Genomic DNA, 22,248 nt, shown 5'->3' with positions numbered 1-22,248 from the left:
TTGTTTGCAGTGGTACAGTACTTGCTTCACACCTGAGAGCTAATTCCTGCACTGGCACACTGGGAGCAAGACAAGAGAGTTTGTTGGATGTGTCTGATAAGAGCATATTTAGAGGAAAGATCCCATGATTCTCACCCCGTCCCAGCCTTGTACTGGTTTGGTAGTAAAGCCAAGTTGACAAGCAATTGCCAATTTCGAGATTAGGGAATTTAAAGAGAAAATCACCAGTTTCTGAATTTTTCATTTTTGTGTTATATGCACCTGGAAAAGCCAGTTGTGTGTTTTTTGTGTCTCAGCTCACGGTTACCGACCCTGTGACCTCATACAGGGGAGAATGAAGAAGTGCACGCAGACTCCTCCAACCTGCCCACCTTCAAGCCACTTGTCTTTTAACACAGCACAGGAAACAGCCCTGTGCCAAAGGTTCAATGCTGATTAGTGGAGAGACCCGTCACTCACTGTCCCCAACCACAAACCCAGATCTCCCGTGAGGTTACTCTATTTTCCACGAGCTGAGAGAGCCCTGGTCGACAAATACCAACATACCCTTGGTGACTTGTGGTCAATTGTGCACTTTCTGCTGCTTTCAAGAGTCCCTGCCGCTTTCGGTGAGTGACACGACCCAGGCTCTAGCCCACAAAGCATCGCATTGTACCTAGCCTTTTGCTGATTCAGCCTCTCGTAAAATCGCAAAATCCTTTCTGACTTTGCCAACCAGGGCTCTTGAAATAATCGGTTTCGCTGAGTCCCTGAGCCAAGCGACAGCCTCTAATCCACTTGTGTTGAGGGTGGGTTGTCCTCCAGTCCTCCAGTCTTCAGTTTTAGTGATCCGGGGGGATGATCCTGAAGATCGTTAAACCTGTGTTGCAGGGGAAGGACCCCTACTTTCACACTGAGGAGCGATACTGGCTTGAGACATGACAGGGCCCCAAACTTCAGAGCCCAGTAGGCTTCCTCAAACCCTCTTCCCATTTTGTCTTAAAGCACTGAAAAGAGACACTCTACCACTGTCCATTCTTTTCGAGAGGACAATGGTAATAATGTAGGCTTTGTCTTGGGAATGAGAGCTATTTTTGTTTTGGCTACTGGCCCTGTCTTTTTTCCCTCAAACCCAGTCGCAGCTAGGTACACAAAGTGCTTTAGAACTCAGAGCTGCATTTGATGCCTGGTCTGTGGGGCTTTAAAAACCTGTGCTGCCTTATGCAGGAGAAAGATGCCATTTACATATGCCTTTCAAGTTTGGTTGTTTTCCATGACAGAGCACACTTTCTTCTCTGCTTGGCATGCTCATTGCTTTATTAAGTTAAATTTAAAACGCAAATCTAGGACAGCTCTCTGCATCAAGAGTTACTTAAACGTTTTATTTATTGTTGCTTGCTAGACATAATTGTGAAACCATCTGCTCTTTGCAGGTGTTGAGTGCTGCACCCACACAGTATCAGGTATTTACAGTGAAATGTTTTGGGGGTGTGTTGCTCCCGTAAGAGGTTTTGGAGGACCAGTAGGTGTCACTCTTCAGTCTGGACCAGCAGTTCAAACCACTGCCCCCAGTGTGATGACTAGGGACGCTGTGCTGTTGGAGGTGTCATTTTTTGGAGGAGATGTTAAACGAGGTCTGGACTACCTGGTCAAGGTCCCACAGCTATTTATAAGAGTAGACGTGTTAAGTCTGATTTTCTGGCTGAATTCCACTTTATCCTTGCTACATTTTTACCCATAATTTGATTGGTAAACCAGTTTCTCACTTCTCCACTGGGTGTGCTGTGTATTGAGCCTGCTGGCATGCATTGACTGCCACCTATCTATATCCCAGGTGGGGATAAGATAAGGTCACTTTATTAGCCCCATACAATTTCTTGTATAAGGAATTTGTCTTTTCACATACCCCAACTTGCACTCCATGAGACACACAGACAGGAAGAGAAGCTTGGGGTCAGAGCACAGGGTCAGCCATTGTACACGGCTGTTGGGGTTAAGTTGGGGTTAAGGGTCTTGCTCAGGGGCCCAACGGAGTAGGACTCCTCTTCTGGGCATGGGATTTGAACCGGTGTGGGTCTTCTCCTATAAGCAGAGTGCTTTGGAAGCCTTTGTAATGAAAAGAACAAAAATAAACGCATGCAGTTTAATTACAACAAATGTAACAATGTTCACAGACCTCTCCAAATAACGTGTTCATATATGTTTTGAAGGTTATTGGCTGCTGAAGCATCCCGAATAAATACAGTAATTGACAGATATTTGCTGTGCATTATGTTTCCTAGACAAATGCTATTTCTAAAACTGGATTATTTTTCAAAATTACCTCGTACTGTAACCCTTCCCCTTAACTTAATTTCTACCAAGACACATTGTCATACATTTTGTAAATGGCCTTACTTATGCAAACTTTTCTGACCCCAAGATTACCATGCAGGGTAATTAATCTTGGAGTTCTAATGTGCTGTCATGATGTGGTGTTTTTACTTTTCTATATAGAACATGATAGAACACAAGCTTTACCTCAGTTTTTTTTTCTGTTGCTTTTGTGATCATATAGATATAGATTGCTAGTTGTGTAAAGCAGCCGCAGTGCACTGGTTGTGTTTGCACTTTCTTCTACTTGCTTAAAGTGGAAAGGTATGAATGACTTGCAACTTTTGGTCTAGAGACTATTTAGTTATTTTCTGTATTCCATTCCATGCCACAGAAACGCTAGACAATAGGATTGTTTACCGGCAGTTTTTTTTTACCTTGTGTAGTCTGAGGTTTTTCTTTCCTCTCCGCAGTTAATTACCTGTTGAGAACTCCGCTGTGTCACACCACCTGCTGATCAGCCTTGCCTGGTTAAAAATGGTAGTTGAAGCAGTAATTAAAAAGCTTGCTTCTTTTGGGAGCAGCCTTTCTTCCTGGACGGTCAAACTCTGCTTCTTTATCCTGACCCACTCCAGTGCATTGAACTACCACAATACTCATCGCAGGAAGAACTGCAGCTTTTAGTGCTGTTGGTTTTTAAAATAAATGTCGTATAGTAAGAAGATCTGCCAGTTAGGAACGAGTTCAGCATTATATGTCTAAATTATACCATTAATCTTAAGGAGGTACTGGGCCTGTCATGCCAGAAAGTTATGTGCATGTATGAATAACCCACTAGGTCTAATGGACTCCTCTGTATTATACACCATGAATATGAGAGTGGAAAAGATACCTGACAGTGAAGAGATCTCTGCTTGCCTGCCTAGGCTGCTTTGTGCCATACAGTATTTGAAAGGATCCTCAATAAAGCACTAAAGAAAGGAAGCAAGCTTTTGCAGTTTATGTGTCAACTTCATTGGTTTGAACAGAATTATCTTTTTTTTTCCTTTAGAGGGGCCTTAGCTTGGAATGAAAAATATGCATCCTGATTTGACTGAAGTTAGAAATCCCTGGGTGAATGTGGTGAGATAGTGTTTTTAAGGACTGCTATGACAGTTTATGTTATGCATGAAATCTCCAGTGACCAAATAACGATGGAGTGGAGTAGCAGTCTATAGAGACACATGTATGAATACAGTACATTTTTTTTACTCTTGTGCATGGAGGAAAATAAAACTGTGACTAGAGAGTTATCCCTGATACCACACCATTAAGTGAATCGGTAGTAATTTACAACAGTACCAAACCCCACTAAAGTTACTATTGATTTTAAAAGTGCTGCATTCTTTTGCTGTGTTATTACCTCTCCAACACTTGTACCTTTGTAAACAAAGCTTTTTAAATATGAGCTTGAGCTAATATGATTTCTCCATAGATAACTAGAAGCCTCAATGGTTGCTAATCATTGTTTTGCCTGTTGTAGCCCCTTATATAATAATAGTGGTGGTGCATTTCCAACAAAAGGTACTGAAGTTCTTAAATTATTCAGTGTGATGAGTTAAAGTGGATGCTCTGTCATTTCATGCATTTGAAACCAAACTAAATACAAGCAGCAGATATGGGTTATAGCAGATGAGGATTTTTGCTATATACAGTATATTTTTATAGTTCCGTAAATGTAGTTTAGAGTTGCTAACAAATACAGTGTGGCCACTGTTGTTAGAAATTGAGTTAGAAATTTAAGTCACATGTTTGTCAGTGTGTGTGAGTGAACATAACAAGGTAAGGAGACACAGTGCTGACTCAGACAAATTGCTATGTAAATTGCTGACTAAGAAATGCTACGTAAAGTACATTCTGGCCTTCATAGGACTTGTGCTTTTGGAGATTCAAAAGTATTGTGTTTCGCTTCAGTCAGTTGATTACATAAAGTAAAGCAACCTCTTTATATCCTGTAGACATTATTACACATTGATACAAAATGGTAATGTACGGGATTTCATGGTGGATTGTTTATCATAAAAAAATCACAACAAGGAGGAAACAGACCCAAAAGGTTTGGCATTGTTTGTTGGGGATGGATGTAGTTGAATTTTATTGCATAATGAAAATACCCCTTACCCCAAAGTATGGTATCTTGTGCTTTAGATGTTAGTTCATGGTTTTCTAGATTAAATGCCTGTGGTCATTTTTGTCTTCTGGTTTGTGTCCTGTTTACTGAAATATAATGAATCGTTTCCTTATTATTTACTCAAAAAGTAAAAACAAAAGGTCAAAATGGTGGAAAAGTGCTACCTTTTTAAATACAATACATAAAAAACTACTAAACCCAATATTTTAGTTGAAGTAACATCTGTTTAATTGCATTACTGTGAATTATGTTTTCCAGTCTTTATAACATTACTCTTTCAGATTATATTGTGACCTTTTTGACATTCAGAGCATCTAAGGTATTCCTGAGATATGAAGTCAGACTGCAAAGCGATTCAGTACAATGCTTGTCTGTGAGGTTACTGTCAGTTTTGGCAGGGTTTTATGAATCATGCATTTTCCCTGTCAGGTGTTTTAGGTGAAGAGGCATTGAATGAATAAGATATCATTCTTTATATTTGCATATAGGCAATCTTATCATACAGCAGAATGGTAGAGGTCCATGTTCGGTGTTAAGGTGAAAAAGAAATTTGTGAATGTCTTTCTTTCCCCACGGGTGATTTCTGTTTGTAAACTGAAGTCAAAACACTAACAGAAGAATAAACACCAAACAATGTTGTGCATGCATTCAGTCTGTATACACATACATTTTTGAAAACCTTTGGTTTATGGTATGTTGAGTACTACTTTATTTCTAACAGAATTTCAATTTTTTACCACTTATGAAGATATTAGACATACTGGCACATAAGAGTCAGGTGCCTCTGACAAACTGATAACAGCATTAGTATGCAGTTCCTGAATATTCCTTTTAGCTAAGATAAGGACGACAGTTCCATATCAGTGCTTTGAAAAGCAATTGAGATAAATTAAAGATCTGTACGCTTAACTCATGAAAACGAACCGCCTGTCTATGAACATGCAATTAAATTTTAATCAGAAACATTCTTCTCCAAAAGCAATGCAAGAAACCTAGTCCCTGTTATCTACCTGTTTGGAACAGTAAGGTGACTCAACCTGGATATATTGTGGTAATTAGAATTCCACTTCCACAGAAAGGGTAGGATTAACTTCTCTGCTGATTGAATGGTTACTAAATATTTAATCTTGGAAGGCAGTCCCAAGAACAATACAAGCCCAGTTTGTGTTGGGAGTTGTTTATGGTTGTAGTTGTTACAATTGTCAGGGATAATTCAACAGAATGGAGTGACAGGTATGTGCTACTGTATAATTGCTGATTACAAATATTATTGCTACTTAAAACCAGGAAGTAGGTTTCATGATATGGTAACTGCTTATCAATTAAAGTGATGTTAAGTGTTTATTTTTGTAGGGGGAACTTAATTGAAGCTCTTTCCAGTGGTTTCTCGTGTTCATTTAGAAATATTCAAGAGGTATAATACATATTCTGCCTGCACTGGCAATGAGCAAGTGTTCTCATATTTGAATATGCATTAAAATTCACTCTCTTGTGGTTTCTGTTGACAGATATGTGTCACAAAGATGTCTACACGAAACTGCCAGGGAATGGACTCAGTCATCAAACCCCTGGACACCATCCCTGAGGACAAGAAGGTCAGAGTTCAAAGGACACAGAGCAGCTTTGACCCCTTTGAGAAGCCAACGAACCAGGTTAAGAGGGTCCATTCTGAAAACAATGCCTGCATTAACTTTAAAGGCTCCTCAGCAGGAAAGGAATCTCCCAAACTCCGGCGGCATTCCAGTCCAAGCTCGGTGGGTACTCCCGCTTATTTTCATTTAGTAAACACTAAATCCAGCCACCTCAAGAATCTGTTTAGAGAGAAAATGGTCAACAAAGATGTTAAATTAAAACCTGCTGCAGTCCTCAAAACCTATTGGTATAATGTGTTACTCATTAATGCATCCTATAGATGCTATAGTATGTGAGAGAATTCTTGTGAGTGCTTATTTAACCATGAGTTCATGTATGAAGCTTTCACATCTCACCCCTGACTGCTATTTTTTTTGTCAGTGCGATATTAACAAAGACTGGAAACAAACACTAAAAATAGTCATATTGGAAGTAATGCCCAGGTGTCATACTCAGTAGCTCCAAATTCAAAAGGTGCAAGAGAGGTATTTCTACTGGAAAAAGAGAATGCAGTCTATAACATTTCCCAGAAATGACACATCTAATTTAAGTTTTTTACCATGTCTGTGTACTGTACCTTTTCAAGGCCAGGTAAAATTTCTTTCATGGAATGATAGTTTTATCTATCTGTTTAATCATTGCATTAGTGATTGAATAAAATATTACAATTTAAAGTAGCAATGTATTTTCATACTTTGCTGCTTTGCTTTGTTATCAGATTAGTTGTAAATCATCACTGTCTATATCTAAAAGACATATGCTTAATGGTGTCTTTTTTATGCAAAGCCTGACAGGCTGACAGGATACTGTATATATATGTGAGAGAACAGATGTTTTTCATTGTTTTCATACAGCATGCTGCTTTTGAAACTGCTATACAAAACTACTATTTTAATTTATATTGTTATTTTGTTTCAAATGTAGAATAGAGATGATATTAAAATACTTCGATATGGCAGCTGAGAAAGGGCAGCTCAAGGAATAGTTAAGAATTAATAAAAAGATTACAGGAATAAGCTTGCTTTTATGTGGTTTGGGGAATTGTGCAATACTGCACTATTTAATTACAGCATTGATAGTCTTGAAATCTGGATCACCTCACTACTTGTCTCTGAAAGAAAAAAAACATAATTTAATTAAACAAATATAACTTCTTATGTTATCATGCTGTATATATTTGAGAGATGCCTGGACAAGGCATAAACAAGAACTAATGTGATCAGTCTTTGTAATAATTAATGAACAGCAAAACAATTCACTAGTAAAGAATAAAATGGCGTATCCAGCATATTTAAGGCAAAAACTATCCTGATGCGTTTTCTGAATTGCAAAATAGTCTTCCTATGATCTTCTTTTTTTAAAATTAAAACTTTAAACTAAACCTACCAAATTATTTTAACATCAACAATAATATTACTCTATACACTGTAAGAAGGATTCACATCCAGAACAATAGAATTGAAACTAGATCTTATGTAACCCTCTGGTGGTGTACTATAGAACATCTTGTTGAAGTGAATTAATAATATTTTGAATGTCTTCACTTTAATATAAAAATGATAATGTTTAGGATGTCAAAATGGGACTACACTGAAATGTGCTAATATTTATGCAGTATGTCATTTGTCTGCATTTTTTAATCCTCTTCCTTCTGACCGTCAGAAGACTGTGTTATTGCATGCGTGGTGGTTTTTATTAAAAAAGGACATTCACCAGGTTTCAAGCTCAGAAAAGGAAAATAGGCCTCCACCACTGTTTCCCTCCTTACTGTAACTGGCTATACTGTGCTTAATTGCACAGGGAAATTCACATTTTAAGAAGGAAAGCAGTGTCTGCAGTGCTGCTCTTCTTTCTTGTAATCCGAGCAATTCCAGTGCAGAAGCTCAGTAAATAATGCATTGGAAAGGCCTGACAACTTCTCCGGGCCTTTCCCTGTTGCACAGAAACATTTGGACAGTCTGTGCTGTGCTTTAAGTGCAAGTTTGATTATGAAGGCGAATTGTTCAAATTGTGTTAGAAAATTGCATATTCTCAAGCTGATTCGTGGCTATGAAAAATGCATGAGAACACGTACTGCTTCGGCTCTCAAAGGGACAGGCAGCTCCGACTTGCATTTTTCCATTAAAGTTCACTTGGAGTAAATCAAACAGTAATTTAGAGAATTCAGACTTGCAGGTGATTCTAGGTACAGTATGTTAATCACACAATCAGATTTTACATAGTTTCTAGCTGCTTGACCCTATAACTCCTATACCTGCAATATTTCAGGATCAATATCATTTTCTATTTATTTTGGGCTAGACCCCAGTGTTAAACACCTATTCTGTATAAGTTAAAAGTATATTGGTAATTCAAAATGACCTTGAAAAATATTTATGAACAATGAATGTAAATACTTCTGGAGTCAATCTAATCAACAGCCCAGCCAGAACCAGAATGTGATGGCACCTTTCAGTGGAACAGACTCAAGAATAAATAAGGATATTAAGACATAATTCCCCAAATAACACATGGCATGCTAGTGGAGAAAGACATCTTGTGGCTTCTGTTCAAGATGTGTAGAGTTTGTGCGACGGTGTGTAAATACCGGTGAAGCTTTATGTAGTGTTTAGAAATCCTCTGTATTAATTGAAGAGGTTTTAGAGGAATATTTGTAATGCATGCAAAAAACACTTTTTGGAACATTGCTAAAACGCAAACCTTGTTAAATGTCTTTCAGAACTGCAGGGGTCATTAGTTTTTTTGTTTAGCATCAACACACAATGTATTAAAGTTCTGACCAAATTAATCAACAGCTTTCCATAAATAATTAATACGACAACAAAAACAATAGTATGCTTTCTTTGTTAATAATAAGGGGTTACATTCTGAAAATCTCCATCTCCTATAGCGTGTTACTGTAAGAACATGAAACATGATACCTTTAACCATGAATTGCATTTATTGACTCCAATATTTGAGGATTACATTAAATCTGTTTTTCATATTAGATTGCACTAACTGTAACATACTGTATGTACAGCAGAGTAGAATACAGTAATCCCTCATTATATGAGCTTAATTCATTCCTCGAAAACTGCTCATAAAGTGAAAACCCATATAACAGAAATTAAATTCTCATTACTTTCTGTGTTATAATCTCTAATTTGTTCCAGAACTCAAAAATGTTTCCTTAAATGGCCAGGCATCTCCTAAATACAGCACATAAGCTTGAAGTTTGAAAACAATAACTTTTCTGATTATCTGAGTAACATGCTTAAAGTCATTAGCTAATGAATAAACAATAGGTAGGAAAACTAACACTCCTACTCTTTTACAGTACTATACTGTAGTTATATCATTACAGTTTTTAGCAAATTCATAAACATGCAGGAGGTGCTATCCTATACTGTATTCACTTAACTCACAGTCCTTTATTATAAAATAGTTACAGTATTCTTGGCAGTGCTTTATGAGAGTGTGAGGGTGATAATCTGCACATTAAATGAAGAAACTGGGAATTATAAACAAAAATATGCATACCGAGGGAGAATTCTGTATATGTAGAATAATACAGAAAGCTAGAAATATAAATTTGTCATTACCATAATGCAACAAGATGAACATCATGATCATTCTAAGGACAATCAAAAGTTTAAAAGTGTTACACTCTTTTGGTTTGTGGTCTTCAGTCCGAGTGTAAAAGTATTTCACTGTTATCATGTCCCTCAGTCTGATGAAGACTGATGGACTCAATGTACGACTTTCAAGTCGACAGACAGCGTCTGTTGATGACTTGCTGCTTAGGTCTTTACCCAAAAAGCTTTTGCATTGTGGCAATTTACCGGTATTTTTGCATACAGATTTCTATGCCGAATAAAATTTGACATTCAAATGAGGATTGCACATTCTGGGTACTGACAATCAGCTTTACAAATAGGCAGTGATGAAATCAAATTGTGAGTTTCCTTATAACTCGTTGAAGGTCAGAGTACTAGAGGCCCAGGATACTTTGTCTAGATAGTAGACGTAGTACTTAGTATAGATGTACCGTTTTTTTTCTATATTGTAAGGGAAAATATAATTAATGTTCATGTATCATAGCTCACCAGTACCTCCCTTTCCAAGGTCACAGGGAAGTAAACGATCTATTTATGCAGTACTTAACTCTTTTAAAATAAGTCCTTCCTCCTTCCATTAATGAAAAAGAATTATGTCTGCCAGTGTGCGGTTCTACATAATGCTGTTTCTAGGTGTGAGCTGTATAAAGCACCTACTCCCAAGTGCCCTTCCTCCTCTTTAGAGACAGATGGTGGAAGACTCTTGGCACGCTCCTGTTTGACTCTGTCCACACTGCGCGGCCAGATTCAAGGGCGGTAGTCCTATCCAATTGGTCTTGCTGCCCTTGTTAATGTTTAGAAACTGAGCTCATTCCAGGATTCAAGTCCCTTAATACGCTTTCAGAGGCTATGATGTCAGAATAGGCAGATACAGTGAATACTGTGTTTGCGTTTGACAAAATCTGCTTTAACTTTTGCAGATGTAAAGTAATTATTTGTTTTGGTGGTACTGTTCATATTCCATTTTTCTCCCCAATGCATATAATTATTTAAAGAAAAATAGTGCTGCTACATTTGTTTTTTATTTAGGAAGAAATGCGCTATTTATTTTCTTCGTGTGGTGGTTTTAATCTGTAATTCACTGCAGTTCTACAATATAACATTAGTTTTTTACTTAAACCTATGATGTTATTACCTGTGATCTCTAGTGCTGTAAGTGATCAAGAAGTCCCTTCTGACAGACAGGAATAGATAGGCTTTCAGTAAGATAAAAACCCTCTGTTTATAGAGTAGAAAAAATAATATGTCAGTTGCTTAAAACTAAAAGATATCTGTACAGTATCTTACAATCTACAGCGAGCCCTAACCCTCACATCCTGCACAGCCCCAAGGGAAACAGAACATTTGTTTACGAGATCTGTAAAGATGTCAAGCTTGTTAGTGGCTAGGAAGATATCATCATGGGGAAAGACAAGGCCTAAACCGGAAGCAGAAATCTGTGGGATTCAAAAACTGGAAGGCAGCTGACTTTTTTTTTCCAAATTCCCATCTGTCCATAGCAGCCCATATTGCCAGGGAACAAGAGAATTCATCAGGGACTGTCTGGAATGTTTCTGCTGAGTTTGACTGAAAGCAACTGTGTTACACTATGAAGCAGACATAAAGGACTCCTTGCTTTAACCTCCCCACAAGTTTTTTTTTTGTGTGATGTAGCAACAGAAGGACAAATAAATGAAATATTTCCTTTATTTACAACAGAGGCCCAGCATCAAAACAGAGTACCAGAATTTGTATTTTACTAAGGCTCATGTTGGACACTCCCAATGTGCTGTAACTGCATCACAAGCCTAGATAGAATATGATAATTGAATCGGAACCAAAGAGTCGCAAAAATAGCTATTTTGCCACATTCTAAGAAGAGAATTTCACATGTTTGACAGGATATTCTCTTGAGATAGTATTGAAGGTGCATGTGAAAGCCTTGTCTCATTAAATAGAGAAGAAAATCTAAAAAATCTACACACCTGCATGTATCAAAAGCCTGGTTAAACTGATAGCTACTGTAGTGAAACAGGATGATAAAAGGCACCAGGCCACAGGGCTCCAGATGGAATAGCAAGAGCTTTCGTTTTCTCTCTGGTTATTCTGTCACTGTAGTAGGGTGGCACTAAGCATAGTTGCCCGTTCCAAAACTGTCATTTTATTTATAGCTGAATTCGCATTGTAAATGGTCTGTAGAACCATCCTAGAAACAGGCGTTCTCACAAAATCAAAAGACAGAAGAAGGTTATATGAAAGAAAGACACAAACTATATTTTTATTTCTCTCTTGGTTGTGTTTTTTGTAGTACACAAAGCAAGTGTTGGATGTTTAAATAATATGTACAGGTATTCTTTGAAGCCTTCAAAGAGTTTATTTAGAAGATTCTGAAAAAACTATGAGCTTTATGGGAAAAAAATAGCTACAGTCCCAGAACCATACTGTATATCTAATTTCATCCTTTTAACTCATGGTAATTCTAGGTAATTAATTAGGTGATTAAGAATAAAATGTTATTCTAGGTAAGGATCACATTTTCCCAGAACAGACTTAATATACTAAAATATACTGAACCAGAAAAGACCAACCACCAACATGTATAATTCAGATAATTGTGGTGAGTTGTACAGTGTGTTTGGAATTTATAGCAAAGCATTTTATAATACTAGATTTGGAGATATATTGGATAATATATTTGAAGCATAATTGAAGAAACACTTAGCCTCTTGGAAGCTTGGTACTGTACAAGAAGCTCAACATGATTGGAATAGATGTAATCGATTGATAAATGACTCCATATGAAATCCAAAAATGTACATAAGTCAAAGTCAAAGTCAACTTTATTGCCAAACCAACCTTTAAGATTGTTAGGAATTTTAATTTAATTTGTATCCGACATAATGCCAGGTGCTCAGATGTAGATTTCCCTGACGTCAGAGGTGCAGAAATCGTAGTGGCAGAAGACAGCGGTGTTAGTATTCCTATTGTAACTGGAATTTAATGGAAGTGGTAAGTGGATAAGAGCATTGTAAATGGAGTCTAGAACAGATTGCAGTTCTCTAATGGTTCTGTGGAAAGGGCACTGTTATTGCTCCTGTTGAGTTGGCTGATACAGTACACATTAATGATTCAAGAAATGATCCACAATGATCCCCTGTTAATTAAATCCCTTATTATTTCTCACATCTTTAATGAAGTAATTTGGGATCAGATATCAGATCAGGTCCATATTTTTTTATTTATGATTTGTGACCTGTTAGTTACTCATCAGCACCATTGTGCTGAAGGCACTATGCACTAAGTGAATCATTATGTAATTATCATTATTATCATTATATGTATCAAAAGCCTTTGAAAGGTTAATAAACAGTAAGGTGCTAACCATTTTATATAATCTTATAATCTCAGTGTTGCTGTAACACAATATGGTTATACATAAGACTTTATTTTATTTAGTTTCTGATTCTGCCTTTAGGTAGCATTTTGTGATAAATAATGTGTCTAATATCTTAATAAGAGTAGTTAGGGTTCTACGTTTTCTTCTACTTTAGTTCTGATTATGTTCAGGTAAAAATCTGGCTTTAAATACTGGGTTTTATGCTTACGGTCATTTTATCAATATAGTTTTTTTTACAACATTTTAACACACTTAGAAGAAATGGGAGAGGTTCTGCAGTGGTTTCAGTAGAGGCCTTTACTGACTATGGGTCTGGTTCTTCTTGCCTGAGCGTGGTCTTAATAATTATAATAATTGCTTACACTTATATAGCACTTTTTCTGGACATTCCACTCAAAGAGCTTTACAGGTAATAGGGACTCCCCTCCACACCACCAATGTGCAGCCCCTCCTGGATGATGTGACGGCAGCCATAGTGCGCCAGAACGCTCCCCACACATCAGCTATCAGTGGGGAGGAGAGCAGAGTAATGAAGCCAATTCATAGCTGGGGATTATTAGGAGGCCATGATTGGTAAGGGCAGGAAGCCGGGGTTATACCCCTACTCTTTCGGAGAAACGCCCTGGGATTTATAATGTCTCATCCGAAGGACGGCGCCTTTTTACACTACAGTGTCCCTGTCACTATACTGAGGCATTAGGACCCACACAGATTGCAGGGTGAGCGCCCCCTTCTGGTCCCACAAACACCTCTTCCAGCAGCACCCTTAGTTTTTCCCAGAAGGTCTCTTATCCAGGTACTAGCCAGGCTCACACCTGCTGAGCTTCAGTGGGTTGCCAGTTGTGAGTTGCAGGGTGATATGGCTGCTGGCCATATAAAGACTAGCTATCAGAATGCAATGAAGATAGAAAAACATCTAGCCTAATATTATGGTGCCATGAAATTAAACCAGGGTGGTGAAATACAGCCTCTTTCTGTTTTAATTTGAACCACATTCTATGGCTTTATAATATATTATCCATTGCGTCAGCTTACACTCTTTTAAAGCGATTTAAAGATTGTATCATTTCATGTCTTATTGGCTTTCAGGTCTGATTTTAAATTCTGAATTTAAAGTTTTGCATGAACATAAAACCCACTGGGTTTGAGTTTGTCTTGCTTTAAAAACTCAGCCACAAGTGCCTAAGTAAACCATTTCAGCATGAAGCTTTTTGATCCTGTGGCTGTACCATTTCACAGACTGGATATCTTCAAGGACTGAAGTTACTTCTGTACCTTCACTGAATCTCTGAAGTCAGATTACCACTGCTGGCTGGACCCAGTCCATCACTCTGGGCAAAATTAATCAGAGCCAAAAATGAAACAAAACCTCCATTTTGTTCTCTTAACAGAATACCACTGCTCGATCTGGTGTCACAGAAACATGGTTATACAGGCCTCTATCTAAAGTATAACATCTGGCCTGTTGAATGATGCCTAGTTTTATACATCTTGCAACGGTCTTAGGCAAAAAGACAAATAGTTGCATTAGCCAGCATTACTTCACTTTGTAATCTGATTAATGTCAGTCACGGATATCTGACTTTTGGAATATCGATGAACCTCAGTCCCTTGGCTCACTTTTTGTTTTCTTTTCCATCGGTAATGGCTCCAAACACAGGGAACTGACATGCTTTCTTTGCTTGCAGCCAACGAGCCCAAAATTTGGAAAAGCAGATTCCTATGAAAAGCTTGAGAAGCTAGGAGAAGGTTCATATGCCACAGTTTACAAGGGGAAGAGCAAGTAAGTGACGTTTCTACACTAAAACCTTTACTTTGAAAGCCCGGTAAATATGTGAAATTTCGGACTAAATGGAAAAAAGTTTTGTGAAACTGTTCCATAATTTTTTAATAAGACATTTTTCAGATAGTTAATGTACAGGTATATGATTTTACAGTATAAATTAGCAACCTCTTATCCTTTTAAATTGATTCATACTTTTATTATAATGTGTATACTGTAATTCATACGGCAAATCATTGTTTTGCTCAAGTTAGTATTATGAGGCCTAATTACATTATAGAGTACCAAAGGTCTATACCCAACACTGTCTCCTTCAGGGTGTTTGAGTTGTGATGGTAGTGTCTTCTGTTTTCAATTTCTTTAAACATTGGCTGGGTTTAGAATATCATTTCACATTTTTATTGTCAGTATCTCTGTCTACTGACAGTTGATGGAGAAAATGGTGGTGGTACAGAGGCACATTTTCTCTAGAATGTCTTCTTATCTCTACTGCATCTGATTGAAAGTTGACATTTTATGCAGCCCTGCCTGTTCTAACAGCTCTAACGGTGTGAAATGAAATAAAATAATAAGACTAAACAGCCCTTAAATTGATATGAAGCAAAGGCCCAGGTCATTTGGAATTATTTTTCCTTGAGCAGTATTGAACATCAGTAACTATACTGTATGTAAACTGGTGGCATATATTGTCACATATTATTTATTTTGTTGGGCCTTTTCTTGTTTCTCTGGCTGCTACAGTAGCTTAATATTTTACTGTTCATTGTTTTGATCTAATAAAACTTTTTACAGTATTACTGCAGTAAAAGCTTCATGACAATGTACTAGAAGTCATGAAAAATCTGAATGATTACATCTCAGCTTTGCATGTAGAGTATGGCTTGTCTCTCCTTGCTACGTTATGCCTGGATAATGAATACTGAATATATATAATATCATATATACTGTATATACCTAAGAAGGGATATGTGTTTGTTTAGACAATCATATAATATTGTTGCAGGAGTTAGCTGTTCCAAAATGCTAGGTCTCTTACAGTATTAAAAAACAGTTTATTTTATGAAATCTTTCATTTTTGAATGCTTCAATGTTTTAAGTTAAAGTGTTTGTTATTCCATTGCTTTAATTAAGGGGATTGATTTGATTTCTTTGTGTCTCCAGAACTGTTTCTAAATTAAGAGCGAGGCTTTAGGGATTAGTGTCTGGAAAGACTTCATGTTTCAACAGGCCAAAACAAAAAAATGTTATTTTCAATATAATGAACGTATTGTACATTGATTTCACTTTCTGGTAAATTCCTTAGTTTTCCACTACAGCAGGTTTGATATATGGCATTTAATTAGATTGAATATTCCTGTTCTGTAAGTCTGGGTTCAGTGCTTTCCATAACATTTCAGCAAATTAAAAAATAAAGGATTCCTGTCAGATTTGTATTGCTAGATGCGTTTTGGCAAACATTTTTTTTCTCTTGCAATTAGGGTGAATGGCAAGCTTGTTGCACTGAAAGTTATCCGACTCCAAGAAGAAGAAGGCACTCCATTTACAGCAATCAGGGAAGGTAGGTTTTCCTTGTCAGTGATGTCTGATTATCACTGGTGTTTTTCAGCATTATTTCCTCCATTCATTGTTTTGACATTTAGAAGGAGCATTTCATTTGATACAAAAGATGATACTACATCGGTTTTCAAAGCACATTTCAGACAGAACCCTTACTCTGCTGTTTAACATACTACAGTACTTCTACCTAGTACCGAGTCTGTTTTCTCCAGTAGTTTAGTATTTTTAGAAATAGAGAACAAAAATCAACCACTAAATCTGTAAGTTTTTTTTTTGATGGCTCTTTTCTTTCCTCATTAGATTCTTTTTACTTTTGCTGAGCCAGTCATCTATACAGTCCTTTAGCGGCGATGGAAATTAGTGTTAACTCTGTGCACTTTAAAAAAAATTATTTATATTTATATTTATTTATAAATATTTGTAAAGTCTTGTAAATGTTTTAAAATTTTAAATTTATTTGTAATTTAATAAATTACAAATATTTTTTAACCTAATAGTACATGGTGTTTTGATCTTCACCATGACTGGTCTCTCTTGGCCTGGACTGGACTTTGAACCTTTCAATAACAGCTGAGTACAGAAATGATCCTTAAATGCTAAATTAACCCAGGTGCTGTTGATCCTATGATAATAAATGATTAAGTGAACAGACATGTAAGAGCATAAAGTCCAGATGTCAAGGTTGACTAAACAGGATCTAAATTCTTAATTTTAAGCTTTTAGGTATGAAATACTGTACATACAAAACATTATTTTGTTAATTTGATTTTTTTTCAAACATACAAACATACATACATTTTTGTTTAACATACTAATAGGGGAAAGGGTGTCCATGACTGCTGAAGATCCATTTAAAACATTGATAATCTTTTCAGCAAATAAACACATAAACAGTATGAGAAAAAGATATATATATATATAAATGATATGTGCTTATGGATTTTTTTGCAATCAACACAGTCAATGAAAATTGTTTCTGTGCCTTCTGTGCCATAAATATATAAGCTCTTTATCTCATGTATCGTAAATATACTATATAAATGCTAAAACATACAAAACACCAAGTCAATCCAGTTCAAAATGCTTTGAATATTCATCCCTGGGGGGGGCAATTTAAGATTCGCCTACTCCTACAGGGCACAATTGGAATTCTTGAAACCTATATAGTAATTATTTTTACTTTGTTTCATTATTTGTATGTTTTCTAATTATTTTTAAGAAAGTTGGATGTTTTACAAAAAAAAATCCTCTTTAGCAGGTCTTATCTGTTAAATAAATATTCCATTAAACTGAGCGTTTACTGTATTTTCACCTACTGCACTCTGTAGTGTCATGCTTTCCACTGTTTATGATAGCTAATATTGTCGCTAGGAAGTCTTTTGAGCGTAGTAGCAAACCATTTCAGCCACTCTTTTCAGGTTAAAGAAGCGTTTGTTCTCATCTTTAGCGTTAGTGAATTTGGCTTTTGCTCTCAAGTACTCCCTTAGTATGCTCTTGGTATGTGGTTCTGTCGGCTTGCTCAGTCCATTCTACTGGTTTTAACTCCTTATTCCAGATGAGCTCTAGAACTGTCTCTGGAGCTGTCATCACAACTGTTGCCGAAGTAGTTAAATTAAACAGAGAAACTGGTTAAATAACCAAACGCCAACCAAGAATTCTGTGCTCTGACGTCTCTGCTTTGCATTTGATTTGTTGGTACACCAGCACATAAGAAGGCCAAATCCACAACAGGCCTAATTGAGCTTGGATGGCAATAACAACCAGCCAAAGGTCTTCAAGGGACATGGAGTCTGAGGAGTTTAGATGCATTGCCCCTACCAGTGGAACTTGCTGTTTTAATTTAAATGAGAAAATTATTCTGATCTGACAGATCCACAGCTGTAAATTGAACTCAGATTGTCTCAGGCCGGTCCCCTGTGTACAGATCAGAAAACTACTTTGAAACAGAACTAATTCAGCAATTACTGAGCTAGATGGCCACAGCCTGAAACGTGCAGAGAATTACAGTGCGTCGGTTGAAGGCAGATGAGTATTCTCAAGATGGGTTCTAATATAGCAGGACAGCAGGGGAGGACTCTGAGCACACAAATGCTTCATTATCCAGACCTGTCAGCCACTTTTCACCAAAGCAACCGAAAAATCCAATACTGTAAAGCTTCGCCCTGCTTGTTTTGCCCACTGCCCCCTCTCTGTGGAGCTTCATTATTTTAACCTGCAGCAGACCCTCTACTAGGATGGATTATAGACCAGCAAACAGAATGTACAGTAAGTCATTCAGCATATGCAGTAAATATTTTAGTTTCGGACTTAATCTGTTTATATTGATTTATTATTTTAGGACAAATGGGTTAGTTCCCACTCTGGTGCTGTAGAGGATAGGAGGTTGTTTGTATTATGAGGGCTAAAACAACACACAGTACAACACTGTAAATGTGTGTGTTTATTGTTGTGTTGCAAGAACAGTTGACAGTCATATCACACATTCCCCCTCCAGATTTACAAACTAAACCAAATGAACTAGCAAGAGCATCTCTTTTTCGTGATTTGATCTTTATCTGCATTTTCTGCACTTCTGAAGTTAAAACAGTAAAGAAAGATTGTTTTCTGAGATGTTCCTAGGCTGTGAATTTTCTTCTGTCAGACTTTGACATTAACGCCCTGTGTCCTGATGTAACTAACGGGAATCTGAAGCAAATGGGAGCACGTTTAAGACTTGTTTTTTGTTTTCTTCGACTTGCAAAGAGCATGGAATTTTGAAGTTAATCACATTTGCCACAGTAAGAAAAGCCTGCTTAATAATAAATTACCATAAATGCACCCAAAATTATTTCTTGTACTTTTTGTTTTAAATTAAACCCCTTTTTAGTTTAAGCTGTAACAAGATAAGATTTTTTGTAAACCATTTGTTCTCTAGTGATTACATAATTGTCATTTCGAAAGCTTTGTTTTCTCTGATCTAAATCTTTCAAACACGTGAAAGCCTATTTGTGCCCATTTACACTTGCAACAAGCTTAAAAAACTTGGCCGCAGTTCAGACACCATAGGAGAGTTTTAAATGACAGCTAACTAATTACAATTTTCATGCACAACTTGCTAGCAAAGATAATAGAACACTTGCCTTAGGAATAGTTCAAGTGATTTTTTTCTTCCTCTTGGGTGATTTGTACCACTGAAAGAGAAAGGTTCAGTTCCCTGTCAATCAGTTGGTATGCTGGTGAATTGTGATATTATTCTTGACTTCCAATGGATGGCAAGTACAAGCAAATTTGTAAGGGTTAAATGTGATTATAAAATTTCTAGAGACTTAAAAATTACTTTTCTTAGTCATTTTAGATGCTTTTAAAGGAGAATTTCAACACAGCCTCTTACTGAATATCCCATACAACATTTATTGCCTTATAAAAGGTGTGCATTTTCTCATAATTGATGACCATTCTGTATATAGTCTCCTGTTTGCCCCATTCTGTTTTCCTGATTAAAGGAATACTTAAGATGTTCTTGGTTAGAATAGTGGCATCTCCTGAACTTCTCCTTTGGCAACCTCCTTTTTTAGTTTTTTTCCAAAAGGAGCTTCTGAATAGATATGGTTCTCTCTGGTCAGGGTTAGATAGAGGAGGTCTTACCGATGTTGACCAGGTTTAAATTGATGTCTGTGGACCTCTTGGCAATTAGAAATGGTGTTCTTGTCTTTCAGTGATTTTCCTTCCTTACTTCTACTGTACTACATCCACTTTGCTGCCATTTATCTTACACTGTCTGCTCACACTTTAGGTTCAACACTTCCCCTGTTTTTCTGTTCATCAAACCTGCTGTGCTGCTAGAGGCCTTGGCGTATCTCAGTCATTCACTGTGCTACTCTGCAGCCTCTGGTCCAGTCAGGGTCTTACCCTTCAGAGACCCGTGTCTTGGTTCCATATGAAAGAGTGATGCTACTCCTATGTCCCAACCAAGCTTCTAAAAATGTATCATTGGCTTCCCCTCAATTTCAGAGTGGCACCAGTGGACCGTGAAGCTCAGTTCTCATTTACCGCACTTTTGTGTTTCTGGGCAAGATAGATTTCCTTCCCTCAGAGATCTGTGCCGATGTAAAACTATAAACAGGATTTACTTTGTGAAAGGAGTCATTGGTTGCAATGAATTTTCTCATTCTCCAGGCTTATTTAGATATAGTTCTGTCTGTGACTCTGTTTTGTGGTTTTAAAGACTGTGTAGAAATTAGTTGCCTGTTATAACTGTAATGGAAATAATCTATCAGTTTTATTATTACTTGTTATGAATTTTAAGGCTGTTGCTTAATAACCTTTTGTTGTGGGAATACATTCCTTTGTATTGCCTCTGAACTTGAAAGGCCATCAGAAAAAGGTTTCTCATGCATTAGTCTGCACCCTTGGGGTGAAACTGCGCCTTCTTGATTTTGTTTTTAATCTCCAGAAGATTTAATTACAAGATCAAACATAAGAGCCTGATGTGTTAAGGAAGGGGATTACTCTTAGCATGCCTATTACTTGTAAATTAATCCATCTGTACTTAAGATGAATATACACCTAGTTACAGGGTGTGTTCAAAAGGTTTTCAAATGTCTTTTTTCACCCATTGTACATTGGTGACGAATTTTACAATATTCCGACTTATTTTTCATAGCAGCTATTACAAGTTCATAGCACCAGTGAAAAGGCTGAGGTACATACAGGACAGATAACCAAAGGGATAAGAGCTACACCATGACCGAGAGAAGGCTGGTGTCAGGAGGGCGTAACGTTTTTGTTCAATTGGCAGAAACATAAGAAAGATAAATATCCAAGCTGATCCATTGAAAACCCTTGAGTTTAAAGCTTGTGATTTAGCCATTTTCATTTAAACATCCTCTTACCAAGCATCCCTGGGGTTTCTAACCAAGGTGATGGAAGGTGACATTAGAAGATATAAAAAGGTGAAAAGGATGATGCTAATATATCTCAGGAAAAGGATTTTGATTACGATGTATATCAATGCTGTGGCTAATTTTGTTTTCAAATGAAAGCATGAAAGTGTTATGCACTTTCCATTTGTTACTGTCAAAGTAACTGCTAATAGAAAAGCAGCTGACTTTAGCAGAAAGAAAAACAGCTACTGCTGGAAACCAGACAGAAATTGGCAGCAAGGCCTGCCAATGAATTCATTATCACCATTTAGTCTGAGTGCTTTAAAATGTTTGATATCACTCTTGTAAGACTGCAGCAAGGCTGATCTGAGGAAATTCTGAAGACTCGGGAGGGAAACCTCCTTTTTATCCTGTTGATGATAATATTGTTTATGAAGACACGGAATGTGTGACCATTGTGATTAATCTGGGACATCTTTTGTTTTTCCTTTTCAGCTTCGCTTTTGAAAGGTCTGAAACACACAAACATAGTGCTGCTACATGACATCATCCACACAAAAGAAACATTAACACTTGTTTTTGAGTACGTGGTAAGTGAAAGTTGACTGTAACAACTCTTATCCAACAGTTTTTTTTCATAGTTGACAAATCTCTTGTCTAGAAGCAGGCTCTTACCAATCCAGTAATAACTTCTGAAACACAGTTTCTGTATCTGTATTTCTTTCATCAAAGAAAGCTTTTTTTATACCTACATTAATTTAGTGCTAGAGAAAGTGTACTGTAGTTCCTGCTTAGTGTTTCTAATATTTTCCCCCTCTAAACCTGCTTTGTACTGTGTTTTTACCCCAGTACTTTATGAAGTACAAGTACAGTGTATTAAAGAATGGTGAAAATCATGGTAATAGATTGGGAAAATTTAATACAAACCATATGAGTCCATGTAAAAGTGAATGCATAGCTACTTATAAAAATTTGAA

The 22,248-nt window shown here is 36.9% G+C and overlaps 1 protein-coding gene across 2 annotated transcripts in view; it reads left to right on the top strand.

Annotated features, from left to right (window-relative positions):
- cdk14 (cyclin dependent kinase 14) overlaps positions 1-22,248 on the top strand; it is a 178,216-nt gene that overhangs the window by 40,103 nt on the left and 115,865 nt on the right. For both annotated transcript variants that reach the window (XM_088600602.1, XM_088600603.1), the window contains 4 exons: positions 5,971-6,216; positions 14,758-14,852; positions 16,331-16,410; positions 21,767-21,861. In XM_088600602.1, coding sequence (XP_088456728.1) covers positions 5,971-6,216; positions 14,758-14,852; positions 16,331-16,410; positions 21,767-21,861 — 516 coding nt within the window. The remainder of the gene's footprint in view (positions 1-5,970; positions 6,217-14,757; positions 14,853-16,330; positions 16,411-21,766; positions 21,862-22,248) is intronic.

Source organism: Lepisosteus platostomus, chromosome 12 (genome assembly GCF_059453375.1).
Source record: "Lepisosteus platostomus isolate fLepPlt1 chromosome 12, fLepPlt1.hap1, whole genome shotgun sequence".
NCBI classification, from domain to species: domain Eukaryota; kingdom Metazoa; phylum Chordata; class Actinopteri; order Semionotiformes; family Lepisosteidae; genus Lepisosteus; species Lepisosteus platostomus.
Note: the sequence above shows the minus strand (reverse complement) of the source record. Positions and strands in the feature narration are given on the sequence as shown.